The sequence below is a fragment of the Malaclemys terrapin genome, chromosome 7, assembly GCF_027887155.1.
Source record: "Malaclemys terrapin pileata isolate rMalTer1 chromosome 7, rMalTer1.hap1, whole genome shotgun sequence".
In the NCBI taxonomy this organism is placed as follows: domain Eukaryota; kingdom Metazoa; phylum Chordata; order Testudines; family Emydidae; genus Malaclemys; species Malaclemys terrapin.
Genome location: NC_071511.1, coordinates 96,157,587 through 96,174,247, shown reverse-complemented (window position 1 = coordinate 96,174,247; position 16,661 = coordinate 96,157,587). Strand labels below are relative to the sequence as shown.

Sequence of the window (16,661 nt, the reverse complement as noted above, 5' to 3'; positions counted from 1 at the left end):
ACACCAGAACCTTTAAAAATTGTGCCCCCCCCTCCCCCACTTCTATCAATAGTTACACATCACCTCTGTTTACTTTGCTAGTGAAATGCTGGTGAAACCTCAGATTACATGTGGAAGTTGTTAGGTGACAGACCATGAATCCCAGTGATCATTGAACCTGGTTATATTCTAAACTACACGTAATCATGTGTGTACCTGTTTCCATCATTTCACACTGACTCATCAGATATTCAAGGCTTCAGAATGATGTTTGGGGTTATTGTGCATGCTGATTATGTTGTTGTGTAGCTGGTAACACTATATAGAGATATATAGAAATAGATATAGTGCATATTACAAAACCTTTGCACTTTTAAAAACAAAATATTTAGGGCCATTAGCCATTTTGGTACATTTAGTTTACCAAGCTTACAATGCATATTTTTATCTCTACATGTTTGTTTCTACAGCATAATTATGTAATTATTATAACTAGCTAACTATGATATAGTTACATGTACTTCCACTGTTAACAGCTGGGACATATAACCATTTCTCTTAACTACAAATGCTCATTGAAGGTGTAAGCTTTTATTCTGGGAGCCAAATATACTTCCATTATAGTTTAATGCATCTCTTGGTTTATCTATCTGTAGTTGACCTATGTAGGCCATTCTGTGTCTGAAACTTGGGCGTTGCCAAGAAGACAAATACAGTCATTGAAAAGTGTTAACATTTCCTACTATATATGTCAAAAAAATCTCTCTTACATTACAAAAGATTAGTAAAAGTTTAAAGTATGAACTCTGCGCTTGTGTGACATCACAGTTAAAAGATGTGAAAATCTGTTTTGTATAGTCTATCACTGAAATTGGGCATATATATTACAATTATTAATGGTCAATAGGTAAAGATATGATTCAGTTCTAAGACATATTTGGTTACCAAACATGATTTCCCTTCATAATACCCAAGGAAAAAAACTGAATAAAAGAGGGGGGGAAATGAAAGAAAGAATCCTGGATTTAAAGAAAAATATAAAGAGAAAATAGATAAAGGTACAAGGCCTAATGGATCTGCTTTAAAAAAAAAAATCCAAACCTTAGGAAAAACTGAATATCAATCACTATTTTCATGTCCTTAATAAGGACGTGTCAAGCTTATATGTTAACAGTGCTACAAAAGTCACCCCTTTTTTAGACTATTTAGCAAATATTCATAGCTAAGCAGGTAGATGCAAAACAGAGTTGTACTCCCATTTACTAATATATCTTGTTGCTTCACTGCAGGAAATTTGAGAATCCTAGCCAAAACAAACATCTTGCATGAAGGAAAAAAAAAAGTTAGGGATAATCACTTGTTTCAAAAGAATATATCAAAGAACTAGATCTGAAAAAACAGTCCTTGCTACACTGCTATACTGAATTCTTGTGCCCCTTTGTGGTGAACTGTATTATTGCTCAATGCTGCTTAAGTTATAGTTGTCTCTATGGAATAAGCATTACTCTTTTAATTAACATTTAGGAAAGAATGGTTTTAAATAAGTTTTGAATTTTCTACCACATGTTAATGAATATGCAAGGCCAAATATAAAATATGAAACAGTTGAAAAAAATCTCCATCTACAGACACTTATACAAAGGGTTTTTAATTTTTTTTTTCTTAAGTACAGTTATCCTATTGAATGTTTAGGGCACATTTACTGTATTAAGATTTTCTGTACTCCACCACCAGTAACATAACCATGGGAGTTACAAACTAATATTTAAACTTGAAAACATATCAGAAAATTAGAAGTATGAAGGTTACATTTGCAGATTTAAAACTACAAACTATAAGATACAGTACAATGCATACATGACCATCAGATGCACAACATACAATTTTCAAAAAATTAGGCACTTATGATTTAGCTGTCCACGAATAATGCTTGTCTACTGTCTTTATCACTCCTATTCTTTACGTCATTAAACAGATTACTTAATATTTACTAATAAAATTCATGCTCTCTCCCACAGAGTGTGAGATGATTATAAAAAACGAATAAGGCTACTATAATAACAGGCCTAAGAGAACTCAACTACATAATAAAAAGATCTATTTACTGAACATACTGATCAACAAGAATGTCAGTTCAATTACTCAGAAATTAAGGCAGCTAAACCTCCATCTACAATTAAGATTACTTTATTTTTAACTGAAGTGCGGCACCTTCTGCATAAGACAATGTTAGATATAGTTCTAAAATATTAAGAAGTATATTTATAATTCCAGTTATAGGCTATTTGATACATCTGGTATTTTTGAAGTGATACGAACAGCATATATGCTTTCTCGTGGTTCCTATTCCGGTCTTAGTCCACTTCTGCTCGCATGACTTATAAAGATGGAAAATAAAATCATTCACACAAACATTATAAAAAACACATTACATATCAGTCACTTGCAAATAATATGATTCCTGATTTTTCTTATATGTAGTGAATAGACAAATTAAACTTTGCAGTTGAGAATAATCACTTTAGTGCACAAATTCTAGTGCAGAAAAGCATTCCTATAAATGCCTAAAATATAAATTCCTATTTCTGGATTCATTTTTTGAGAGAAAGCATGTCTATGAATTCTAGCTACAGGGAGTTGTGTCCTTCCTAGAGCAGGACTGGGGCAGTTGAAATGCTGTAATTCTCAAACCTTACTGAAAGGACCACTTCCTCCAAAAATGAATTATATCAGTTTGGATCAGTGAGGAGAACTAATGTTCTCCCAATCCTTATATTGTGAAGCATTCTTGTCAGCAAAGGAAGTGCTTATTCTACTAAGCATGTGACAGTGTAGCTACTATCCATGAACTTTGGTTCCTATTCCTTGAAGACCTCTAGACATAAGGATTTTCTCCTTATGCAAAGAGATCTAACTCTTGTTTCCCCCATGTTTATTATACCCATCTTTTGCTGCTCTGATATATTGCTTAACTAACCTGCCTATATACCAAGATTTCCTTTTACATCCATGGCCTCTGAAGACCATTCATTTAAGTGACTTTTTTTTTTTATTATTGATTACAGTGTTATGTAGCTGTATTGGTCCCAAGATACGAGAGACACAAGGTGGGAGAGGTAATATATTTTATTTGACTAACGTCTGTTGGACAACTTTCAAGCTCCACAGAGCTCTTCTTCAGGTCATCAGAAGAAAATGACAACCTGAAGAAGAACTCTGTAGAACTCAAAAGCTTGTCTCTTTCACCAACAGACATTAGTCCAATAAGTGATAGATATTTCACCCACCTTGTCTCTTTGTGTATTATTATTTCTTTGTATTACTATAGCACCTAGTAGCTGTAGTCATGGACCGTGGTAGGCGCTGTGCAAACAGAATATAAGGATGATCCCCAACCCCAAGGAGCTTACAATCTAAGGGCTAGTCTACACTGGCAACACTAAACCACTGCCGCGGCAGCGCTTTAACATGGCTTGTGTGGTCGCGGCAGAATCACTTCCATGAGGGGCACAGCTCCCAGCACTGGTGCATTGTCTACACTGGTGCTTTACAACGCTGAAACTTGCTGCACTCGGGGGGGTGTTTTTTCACACCCCTGAGCGAGAAATTTGCAGTGTTGACAAGCCCTAAGTATAAGACAAGACAACAGAGGGACACAGGCGGGGGAGTGCAAGGAAGCAATAAGACAATACTGCTCAACATAATAAGCAGTGGTCTCTGAACACCAACAGCCTAACTGGGATACCCCCTAGAATTGCAAACATGACCACATGATGCAACATGGAACACGGAATTCTCTTGCTTATTTAATTACTTAAGAGCAGATACTGATGTGATTTTGCCAGGTATGAATAATAAATACTGACCTCTTAGAGTCTGTATAATGACATGTTTCTCAGCTCCAGAAAATGTTTGCTAATCCTTGTTTTCCTTTATAAAATAGTGAAACACTAAAACTTGTTTACAACCTAAAATGTTCAGGTTAGAGGACTATGAGGAACTCCAACAGGCCTAACATCACTAGGTACACTAACTGCCATTAAAAAGCAAATTGGCCAAATGTGCTCTGTTCCATCCTCTTTGCACTATGCCAAGACTTAAATAGCCAGTTGGAGATTCATCTTGCATAGGGGAATCCCCAAGTGGTATAATTCCAGCAAAGGATTTATGTTACTAATGGTTACTATTTGTATTACAGTAGCATCTACCCAACTCAGATTGAGCCCCACTGTGCTAGGTGCTGTACAAACACATAGTAGGAGGCAGTCCCTGCTCTGAAGAGCTTACAGTCTAAACTGACAAGACAGACAGTAGGTGGGACAGGAAACAAAGGCACAGAGAAGTGAAGTAACTTGCTTAGATTCACAGAGAAAGTCAGCAGTAGAGCCAAGAATAGAATCCTGATCTCCTGCCTTCTAGACCAGTGTGCTCTGTCACTGGATCAGGCTGCCTCTCCTGACATTTCCCAATCATGAATAAGTTTGTTGGGTGAATCTGTGAACTAAATATCAGGGCCCATTTAATGAATTTCAATATAAACTGAGTGTTCCAGAATATATATAGCCATAGTTGTAACTTTTCAACATCTGTTCGTGATAAAACAGCTATTAAAATTAATAAAATATTAGACTACTAGAAAACAACACAAATTATTATAATACCGTGATTTGGACATTGATATGACCAATTTTGTATACTGCATTCCAGAAAATAAAATAGTCTCCTCACGCTATGTTTAATTTTATCAAGAAGCAAATCTGAATGTTATAACATTGCTCTTATTGGTGGTGGAGGAAGGCTGATGGACCTTCATATCTTCCTCTGCTGATCCTCTTACCTAACATATATGTATGACCAAAGAATAAACTGAGGAAGATGAATCTCCAGATATTGACAGTTCTGACACAGGCCATGTGGCAGTAAGAAGGAACTGGAGAGGCAGTCAGTCTGCTCTGCCCTTTATCTCCTCAGTTGGAGGCACAAGGAGACCAAAGGTACATGAACAAACCAACCGATACCACTTGCAAGAATCCTCCATCTTCAGGTACATGGAGCACATGTGTACACGTATGTGGAATACACATAGGGACCGGTACCTCAAAGAAGAAACACTATTTAGTAAATACTTGATAGTCCTTTGACATGATAGTGTCTCCCTTATAAGCCTGCCTTTGCAACACCCTTCACTAGTATATTCCAAGCAGCCTACATCCAGCAAACTTTGCAGAGAATACCATGCCCATCCATTTCCTATTGTTCAAGTCACAGCCATTTTGTTATAGATGCTACACAAATATTACCAATAACCTGAATGAGTACGTTCATCCCCTTATTTATGTACCATAACTAACTTAGTCTACTGAAATTTATTTTGATATAATTGATGCATTTTGAAATAATTTGTTTTTGAAGATACTTTGGCAGATTAGCTTCAGAGTATCAGGTGGAGTCAGGTAAAAAATGAGATTACAGAGATTTTAAAGCATCCATATATACCCCAGAACAAAAGTAAAAGCCAACTCTTACTTATTTAAAAGTAATTTTACTGTTTTATCTTTATATTTATCATACTAGGTCATAATGTAGAGTAGATGTAGGTTTGCACAGTTGCTGAAAACTCACAATTCCTACTCAAAGATACCTCAGTGGTTTTGGTATTTAGGAAATAAATCTCTTCATATGCTTTAGTATCATTTAGTCAACACACAAAGAATCTAAACCTTCCTTGAAGGCCTCTAGTCATAAGGATTTTTATTAAAAATATTAGCACAGTAAAAATGATAAACAAAAGAAATAGTATTTTTTAATTTACCTCATTCAAGCACTGTAGTGCAATCTCTTTATCGTTAAAGTGCAACTTACAAATGTAGATTTTTTGTTACATAACTGCACTCAAAAACAAAACACTGTAAAACTTTAGAGCCTACAGGTCCACTCAGTCCTACTTCTTGTTCAGCCAATCGCTAAGACAAACAAGTTTGTTTACATTTGCAGGAGATAAGGCTGCCCACTTCTTATTTACAGTGTTACCAGAAAGTGAGAACAGGCATTCCCCTGGCACTTTTGTAACCGGTATTGCACGGTATTTACGTGCCAGATATGTGAAACATTCACATGCCCCGAATTTGTTAGCTCCTTAGGATTGAACTGTCTATTATATATAGCACCAGGCACAAGGGGATCCTTGACTACGGCCTCTACATACTACTGTAATATAAATACTTAAACCCAAAAAGTTAAAAGAATATTAAGGTTGTGAGGTCAAGCAGTCAAATGTTAGGAAATGTCAAAATTACGATTACGCATGCAATCTGAATTTGGCCCCCTTGTGTGCATATAGCTACATTATAATAATTACATGATCGCCTACTATTTTTTCCACATGACATCAATATATACAAACAAGAGTGTTAAATTAAGGTTGCACAGGAATCTTTAATTCTGGCATTTTTTAGTTTTTGAGTGTTTGACTTTGCAAGCACAACAGTCTGCTATTGGGGGCGCGGGGGGGGGCGGAGGATGTAATTTCCTAGTTTTTTAAAAAAAAAATGAAAAAACTGAAATTCCATCTTGTGGGATCATATTGACATCTGTATGGGTCATTACCAACATTGGATCTTTTAGATCCACAGCACAGTCCTCTCTGCCTTTTGAGCTAACAGAGTAATTGACAGCAATAGTATGCTATCAATCTCTATGTGGCCAAGTGGTAGAGGGGGAGATACATACTCTGCCAGTGGGTTTTACATATTTTTGCTGACAGAAGAGAAATACTCTAACATAGAAACCTTGGGTTTCATTCCAGGCTCTGAAAAGCAGTGTTCTCTAGTGGCCATAGACCTCTCTGCCCTGGTTCCTTCCAAACCCAATCACTTCTGTCCCAGTCCTGTCTCCTCCCTCGCCCTCCTCTGCTCCTCATCCATCCATCCATCCATCCTCCCACCCCACACCCACTTCCCCATCTAAATCTCCTCATCCAGCTAGTCCCAGTCCCTGAGACTCCTCATTCTAGTTCTAGTCTTCCCCTCATAGCTTCCCATCCAGCTTCCCATTTTCTCCCCACCCTAGCCTCCTCGTTCCAGTCTCTCTCATAGTCTTGTTGCTCGGCTAGTCCCAGGCTCCTCCATCTAAATTCCTTATCCAATCTCAGATTTCCCTCCCAGTCCCAATCTCCTGCCCCCACCATCTCCCAGCCCTGAACCCCAGTCTCCTTGTCACAATTTACTCCCTTCATACCGCCCCAAACACACATACACACACACAGAGGTCCCAGTTGTTGGTTCTTTGCATTCACGCCAAGTTAATTCTTCCTCCATGCTGTCTAAGTGCCAGCAGAGGGAGCACTGAGCACATCGGACAGAAAGTCTCACTGCTCTCATTTCTTGTGCCTGGCACCACAATATCTGGCAGCAGCCAGGAGCAATTGCAGGGATAGTTCTTCTCAGCCCCTGTAGCCCTGGCCGAAAGCATGCTATGTGCTGACAGGATCTTTAGAGAATCTGGCTTCCAAACTCAAGCAAAACTCTACAGAACATATGCAAACTGAGCTTTTCTAAAGGCCAAATTTTGTCAATTTTTCCACAAGAACAGCGAAGGGCTCCCAGACAAAAGGCCACCCATCGGTCAAATTTCAAATCCTTACTCCAAACCATGGAGACCTAGAGTGTCTCAATGAAATGGTTGTGAGAATTTTTGTTTTGTTTTGTTTAAACATATGGACAAAAATCCCTTATTTTTCTTAATCTCGTTCTTGGAAAATAAAACCATTTTTACTGAAATTTACCAAAGCAATTCAGCCTAAGGCAGACACCTTGCATAAAACATTTTAGCCTAAATGGTTGAAGTCTGGCAAAATAATAAGCACCTAAAAAGAGGGTCTTATACCGGGAAGTGTTGGGCAACCTTAACTATAAACATCACTGAATAATTAAGTAGTGCAGAACCACCAACTATTGGCCAGTGCCATTTAAGATCAATGAGCATGAAATTTCACATTGGCAAAACCAGTAAAGTTTTTTTGCTGCAAATATTCTGCAAGGTGAAAACAAAGCACAGATTTTCCTAAGTCATTACTGATGTAGATGAGTGAGCACTCTGAAGATGTAAAATGATATAATGCAAGAAGTGCTAAGAATTATTACACATTATTGTCAACATTTTGGAAAACTTTCATCTATACTGCCACTGTCACAAACAAGATAGCAAAAAACCCACCAAAAATAACTAACCAAGTAAGAACTGTAATACAAGAAGAAAGGCAATATTACCTTTTCCTGAAACTACTTCTTTCTCATGTCTCCATCTAAATCCAAACTGTGATAAAGATAAAAACTGAAATTAGGTTCTGAACAGTCAAATAAATTCAGAAGACATACAAAATTTAAAAAATTAATTTCAACTGCTTGCTGCCCTTTAGCACTGTTCCCTTGTTTAGCTCTGTTAAATAAAATATTAATCCCTCACTCAATAAAAAGCAACTTACAGATTTTTTTATTGTTGGATTGAATCATGTGAATCAAATGGAATCTGATTCAGTGGACACGGATCTACAAGTCTAAAATATCCTGCTAGCAGACAAAAAGTAAGAGAAATCAGGAGAGAAAGAATTGCAATGCAGAATGAAATACAATTCTTTCTTCACTGTAAACAGTGAGGAGAACGCTGGAAGTTGAAATGGAATGTGAAATAGATATTTTAGTTAAGTTTCAATATCCCATTTTCCACCTCATCCCTACAGGAGTTAAAACAAAACTACATTTATTTAAGGCCTTGTCTACACTACACTGCTAAACATCTACACTAAAATGTAGCTTCCACTGATGTAATTCACCCACTACACCAACCTAATAACTCCACCTCTGCAAGAGGCATAATGTGTAAATTGATGCACTTAGACTGATGCAGCATCAGCGTTGCTTCCTTTCAAAAACCGTCATACAATGCCCCTCACTGGCAATTAAATCAGTTCAAGCACTCCTTCGTGAGGATGCACACTGCCAACACAAGGAGCGTAGTGTGGATATGTAAAACTTATTCAATTACCGCAGTGCCTGTGTGTCAACAAAACTTAGGTCGACTTAATTTTGTAGTGTAGACTTGCCCTAACTTATATTTCTTTCTGTTTCTAGACTTTGTCCGGGAATTTAATATGAAGATAATCCAGGCCCCTTTTCCTGAGAAATCGCTCTCCGTACCATTCCCTGCTTTTTCTGCCCACCACCCTTAAATCAAACCATTCCCTGACATATTAGGGGGAGTCTAGTGAGAAGGCCAGACTGTAAGAAAGAAAGCTGATGTCAGGATACACAGAGGGAGGGAGGACAGTCTGAAGGAAATAGTCTGGTCTAAGATCACTGCTAATTAAAAAGCAGAGAGGGGAGAACAGAGATCAGCAGCATAGCATTTCCCTGGAAGGAGGGTGCCTTTTATCTAATAAGTGTTGCCAACTCTTGTGATTTCTTTCAGAATGATGGAATTTTGGAGGGTGCTGGGCTGGTGATGATGCAAGAAGCTCCAGCCCCCTTGAGAAATTCAGCCCTGCTGGAAGCTGGCAAAGTCTCTCCCCTCCACTCACTGTTTTCACAGGAGGAGAGGAGGGAGCAGAGTACAGCAGCCTAGCACAGATCCGCTCGCTCCTCCTTCCCCTCCTGTGAGAAATATGGGCAGGACAATGCCTCTACTCCTCACCCCTACAGCCTCTAGCCTGGAAAGGAGCAGAAAGGGGATGAAGAGCCCATGTTGCCACTACCCCCCATGACCGGGATAGGGGAGAAAGAAGCCGTCTGGAGCCCCCACACAAGCATAGGAGAGGGGGGATGAAGAACCCTAGGAGGAGAAAAGGTGAGGTTGGGGGGCTGAAGAGAGTAGGGGGACTGAACTGATGGTGAGGGCTGAGGGAACTGTGCTGAGAGGGGAGGGGGCACTGAATTAATGGTGCGGGTTAGAGGCTGATGAGATGGGAGGCTGAACAAATGGAGGTGAGGCTGACGAGGCCAAACTGAATGGAGGGTGGGGGTGAGGATCAATTGCTGGGCAGGAGATGGGCAAATGTAGGGGGGAGAGTCCCTGCAGCAAGGACCAATACTTTTGGGAAAGTGGGAAACACTTAAATGTCTCTCTCACTCTCACACAGGATGAGCTGGAACAGTTAAAAAAATAAAATAATAATGGTTTTTCATCTATTATTTTTTTAAAAAACCCTCATGATTTGGATCTCTTGAGGGGGACCAACTCATGATTTTGGCAATACTGTGTCTTCATCTGAAATTCCTGGACCAAATAAATATGTCAACCATATAAAATTAAAACTCTTTGGGCCAGGGACAACATATTTGTGTGTGTTTATAGAGCAATTTACATTATAGGGCTCTGCGCCTGATTGGAGAGTTAAGTAAATATAATTTTGTTTGAAAACAAGTTAATACATACTTAAACTCACCTAAAATTGCCATATAAATTTAGTGCGTTTCTGAATTATTTCAATGCAGAATGTGTTTGTTACTTATCTTCATTTCTCTTATTTCCTAGCTTTTAGGAAGAAAATAGCAGGTTTGTCAGGGAATGAATTTTACTTTTTTGTTAATTATAATATTTAAAAGATATTTTCTGTTTTGCTACAAATCATTTTCTGAGAAAAACAAAACACTTGAGTGTCCCTTCAACGCCCAAACTGTGTCTAGTATTTTTTTAAACATAATCTAACAGTGACCAGATTGTGTATTTTTAGCTCATTGATACACAATGAACACAAGGCAACTCCAATAGCTTAATGATTCACATCTCCTGACTTACTGCTTAATTACAGAACTGCTCACATGGTGTACCCATAATACAATCTGCTAAATGGAAAACCCAGAAAGCAGCCTAGGAATGCATCTGGGAGACTTTCAATTTATCAACTGAGAATACAGCTGCTGACAGCAGAAGATTATAGAGCTCCTGTTGATGGCTGACTTGGAACTCAACTGAGTTCAAAGGATGCTATCTGCATGTTGTAACATTTATCAAAGGTTAAACCAGACAGAAAACATGCAAAAGTGTAAATGGAGTAACATCATCATGTAGTGCACACACACACAAAAAACACGTAAGAGGGACATGATGCTATTAATATCTACAGACCACTAAGAAAAAACTGCAAGGTGCAATGGACTACAGTATCACCAATATCTAGATGCTCAGGTCCATAATTCACATTGTATGAAACACAGATTCTACAATCTGTCTGCTCCTCTGGCCTTGTTTATAATGGCAAAATTGTAGCTATAATTTTGCTAGGGCTAGGGCTCAGGCATTTTTTCTACAGTAGAACCTCAGTTGTAAACTTCTGAAAGAACCACCATAATGTTTTGTTCAGTTACAAACATTTCAGAGTTACAAACAACCTCCATTCCCGAGATGTTTGTAACACTGAGGTTCTACTGTACGGTGTCATCTTACTCTACTCTGTGGTAAAAACATCTGAGCCCTGCCTGTAAACAGATTCCATGGTTGCCATCAGTGCTAGAGCAGTTCTGGAGGGGATTTATGGTTATGTAGACAAGAGATAAGCAGTGCTAGCTGGCAACAGAAGAAGCATCTGTAGGAATAAGTGGGAATGTATTTACCCTCTCTATTCAAGGTACATATTTGCCCTTCATTAATGTAGTTTTAAGACTTTTAAGACTTGAGGTCCTATTGAACCCATAGCTATTCCCTGGATACTCCAGATGCAAATGACCCATAATGCTTATTCAGGGGTCCCCAACATGGTGCCGTCGAAGTGTGCCCGCGTACTGGCCGGCAGTCGAGCATCCGCTGTAATGCCGCCAAAAAGCAGTGTCATCCAGAGGCGTTGCCACCGAAATGCGGCCAATTTTCTGTGGCATTTCGGCAGCGACACCGCTGGATGACGCTGCTTGTCGGCGGCATTTCGGCGGCGATGCCTATTGACATTGCCGTTTGTCGGGGGCATTTCAGCAGATGCTCGTCCGCCGCCACGGCCCTCTGTGGCTCGTCGTCTGGCGCCCGCGCGACAAAAAAGGTTGAGGACCACTGTGCTTATTTATCACCTCTGGTTGACCAGAAAGAAGCAGACCACCTCAAGTGAAGTTGATCATTATGAGCAAATTATATCACTGCTCCATTCCTTTATGGGCTTACTTTCAAGCAAAATTTAAGGAATTGGTTTACATTCTTTAAAGCTCTTTATGGTCTGGGATCTGCCTAACTCAGATTTATTATGACTATTATTATTCATTTATACAAAGCTATAAACTTGTGCAGTTTAAGAATTTGTAAACTTTACAATACAGAACAAGACAAGTTTGATGTCCTAAAGAACTTACAAGACACAGGACACATAGTAGTTTATGAGAAGGAACAAATACTGTTGAGGAAATCAAGGTCAGAAATATTTTTGAACTAAGTTGCTTACACAGAGGGATTTGATGGATGAAAGAGAATGCCAAGCAGAAAAGGATTAGGAGCCTGTTTCAAGCATAGAGGGCTACATGAAAAAAGTTGCAAAGCTGAGAGTGGAAGGTTGTGATAAGGGAGAACTGACGAGAGAACACTGGAAAGAAGAAGTATAGAGGGAGAGAGGGAGCAAGACTATATACGGTCTTGACAGGGAGCACCAGGATCCCAAATTTCACGAGAGACAGGGAAGCCAATTAAGGTACTCAAGTTAAAAGCACTGCTTAATTATTATATGTACTGTGTACTCCTTCATTCATTCAAAATCTTTACATGAAGTGAAACTTTCCCAAGCAACCTTCTAGTCAAAGAACAAAAAGACTGCATGGAACACTGTGAAATAATATTACTAGAACTATTTGACTACGCCAGAACATTCAGCCACTTTGTATTTCCACAGCATATTGGAGCCACTTGATGTGAAGGCCAAAGAACAATGCAATCAATATTCAACCAGTGGAATAATCCCCCTAAAGACTTTTCCAGGCAGAATAACTTAACAGCAGTCTTGTGGCTTTCTAACTTGTGCCAGGTTCAACTGCCCAAGACACATAAGTGGCTCAAAACCACCTTTGTCTCCTCTATCCCAAGTTGTGTCTTCAGTTAACTTGGTACATCTGAGTATTAAACCCACTCACTGTATTTGTATTTCAGATATAATGGTTCAAATCTCCATTATGCATTGCCTTCATTTTTTAATGTTCCTAGCTTCAGTACAGAAATATATTGTACAGAACTACTATTTTTTTTTATGATCAATGCTCATTACCATAAAGGCAACAGTGCAGAACATTTATGTAAAAAAATGCCACAGGGACCAAACTACATAGAAAAGAACTGGGAGCCAAAAAGTTGCTGGGTCTTAATCAGGATGAGCCACTTATTCACAGTGTGATTGTGGACAAGTCATTTGAGCTCTCTGCACCCCAGCTGGAAAACTGGGCAGAATCACATCACCAATAATCAGATGTTCCATCTGTACTGAATTTGCCCTAGTTAAATGTATTATAAATAAGATTCTTAACACTGCCAGTTTTTTTCTGAAGGTCAATGTTTTTCCATACATTTAATTTTCAGACGTATTGCATTCAGGACTTAATATAATTTGAACAAAAATATTTTTGGACAAATATTAACTGGAAAATCATTCAGTAGAAATAGAAAAATTAGGTTCCATATTATTCTACTTATGCTGACAATTTGCTAAGGAAGGAACATCTTGTGCTTGGCTAACTCAGAAATCTACAGCATGGTCTAAAATAAGTTTCACTTGAGCCACTCATGCTTTAGTCTAGCACAAATAAATCAACTGCATAACATGGGAATTGCATTAAACAACTGTTCACTAAACTAGAATAGAAAAAATGTTTTTAAATTGAGGATCACTGAAGAATCCGACATCCATGGTTTTTAATTTGTTTTTAAATAACTTGTACAATCTAATGTACTGTTGCCCATTTAATAAAACCGCAGAACATTGTCTCCAGATAAATACTGCAGTAGTAAAATGTTTACAATGTTGTTGTAGTTGTGGTGGTACCAGGATATTAGAGAGACAAGGTGGATGAGGAATATCTTTTATTGGACCAAATTCTGTTGGTGAAATAGACAAACTTCTGAGCTTACACAGAGCTCTTCTTCGGGTCTGGGAAAGGTACGCAGCGTGTCACTGCTAAATACAAGATGGAACAGATTATTTAGTTTAAGTAGGCAACACATATTTCAAGAGATCATTCAAGGTGAAACACCTTTGCAGTCATAGAACAAAAAGGGCAGTTAATGGTTTACAGATTGTTGTAATAAGCCATAAATCCAGTGTCTTTATTAAGTCCATGATTTTTAGTGTCTAGCAAAAGTTATGAATTTAAACTCATAGGCTCACCTTTTGAAGGTGTTATGCAGGTTTCCTTGAGGATGAGAACAGAAAGGTCAGACAGAGAGTGATCGCTTGTGATAAAAGTGTCCACCCACAGGTGATACGGTGCTTTTGTCTTTTATCATTTTTCTGAGTGAGTTCACTCAAGAGCATAGTGATTGTCTTGTTTCACCCACATAGGTGTTTTTTGGGGCATTTAGTGCACTAGATGAGGTACACCACAAGTTGTGATAGGCATGTGTGGGACTCATGGATCTTGAAAGGTGTTTTGTGGAGGTATTGATCATCATAGCAGTGGAGATATAGCTACAGGTTTTGCATCTGTCATGGCAGAATCTAGTGCACTTTGAGTTGGTGTGTCCTGATGTGTGGGGAGCTTGCTTATGATGATGTGGTTGGTGAGGTTGGGGGGTTGCTTAAAGGCCAGAAGAGCAGGGTTAGGAAAGATTTCTTTCAGGACGTGGTTCCCATTGAGTATGGGTTGTAACTGTTTAATGATATCCCGTATGGACTGCAGCATGGGGTGACAACTAGAAGTGTATAGTCAGAGGGTTCCCCCTCACATTGATGCAGGTTAGCTGTGAGACTGAGTATCTTTCTCAAACCTGAAGAGCTCTGTATACACTCAAGAGAAGTTGATCCTATAAAAAAAGATACTACCTCACCTGCTTTGTCGCTGTAGTAAAATGTGTAAATTATAATCCTCCTAACACCCTGCTTGCTTCAGTGAAATATTGATAAGGCTCCACTGTGACTACTTAAATACTAAGGTTCAAATTTTGTTCTCAATTCATGTAAATAATTTTCACTGATTTCACTAAATATCCTCCAGCAAATTGTTAGTGAACAGTTGTTTAATGCAATTCCCATGTTATGCAGTTGAGGCAAGCTTTGAACTGGAGTCTGGTTTCCATGTTTGAATTGCCAGTAGCAGAGTTCAGGCCTACTATGTTGTTACTTCATATTATCCTGTCCCCCGTGATTTGTGCAGTAATTAAGAAGCTAAAGGATCATCTTCCTACCTAGTATTTAGTTGATACATGGAAACCAGAATCCTGATCTAGGTTTGTCTCCTGCACCTAGATGCAAGATGTTGCTTCTAATGTATTTATGTCGCAATATTGTTCGATCCAAGCCATCATAGTACCGTTCACATGTCCCATTTAAAAGTATACCTCTAAATGGTTAAAAATTGTCCCATTCTGAAAAGCTTGTGATGCAACCTGTAAAAAAGTTTGGGGTGAAAGCATCAACAGAATTTGTCATGCATCTGTGCATATCTACCAGGGGTGGGCAACCTATGGCATGCGTGCCAAAGTCAGCACACAAGCTGATTTTCAGTGGCACTCTGTCCTGGCCACTGGTCCGGGGAGCTCTGCATTTTAATTCAATTTTAAATGAAGCTTCTTAAACATTTTAAAAACCTTATTTATTTTACATACAACAATAGTTTAATTATATATTATAGACTTATAGAAAGAGACCTTCTAAAAACATTAAAATGTATTACTGGCACGCGAAACCTTACATTAGAGTGAATAAATGAAGACTCGGCACATCACTTCTGAAAGGTTGCCGACCCCTATACAGTCAGAATAAAGGATCATTTTGCCTTACCTGTATATTTGTTATCTCAGAGTCCCTCAGCCAGTCCACCAACCACTGCATTATCCATGCTCACTTATATTATTGAGGTATTCTTATGTAATTTTTCCTTTTCGGTCCAAATCTGGCCCAATAAGGAACAATTACATGTGATCTTCCCTAGAGAGTATTTCCTAAACAGACTGGTCTGGAAAGCAAGAGCAAAGATAGAAGAAAGCAAGGGAGCTAGGACTGGCAGAGGAATTCTCTACAAGACTAATTTATAAGTAAGACAACTGTCCTCATAGGAGAGTCACTTTGCTAATAATGCTTCCACCAAACAATGGAAAATGACAAGCAGTGGATAAGGGTGGAAAGTAAATAAAAAGTGAAATGTGTGTAAAGCGTGATTTTAAAAAAGTAATACTGAATAAGCTGAAACAGCAACAACAGAGATGAACTCAATAGAAAAATATGAAATGAAGCTAGTCTGTTAGATAGGAAGGATGGTTCACAGAATCAAGAAACCAAAGGCAGCAGCAACAGAAGACCTTATAGCATTTGGTAAAGGAGTTCAGTGAGGCACTAATAGCAGCTATGCAGATCTCCTAATAAGAAGTGCTATTTCTCTGACCACAGATAGGGACGAAGTACAATGGACCCTTATCCCCAAGAAAAGCACTAAGTGGCACACAGTATATTAATCTTTTTTTTGCAGTCTGAACACAAAGGGAAATGATAATCCTGGAAACCTTAATACCTCGTT

The 16,661-nt window shown here is 38.6% G+C and overlaps 1 protein-coding gene across 1 annotated transcript in view; it reads right to left on the bottom strand.

The window, feature by feature from the left end:
- The window catches only part of LOC128839954 (protein FRA10AC1), a 55,125-nt gene that overhangs the window by 18,002 nt on the left and 20,462 nt on the right, over nt 1–16,661 (bottom strand). The window contains exon 8 of the mRNA XM_054033317.1: nt 8,247–8,292. Within this exon, the coding sequence (XP_053889292.1) occupies nt 8,247–8,292 (46 nt within the window). The remainder of the gene's footprint in view (nt 1–8,246; nt 8,293–16,661) is intronic.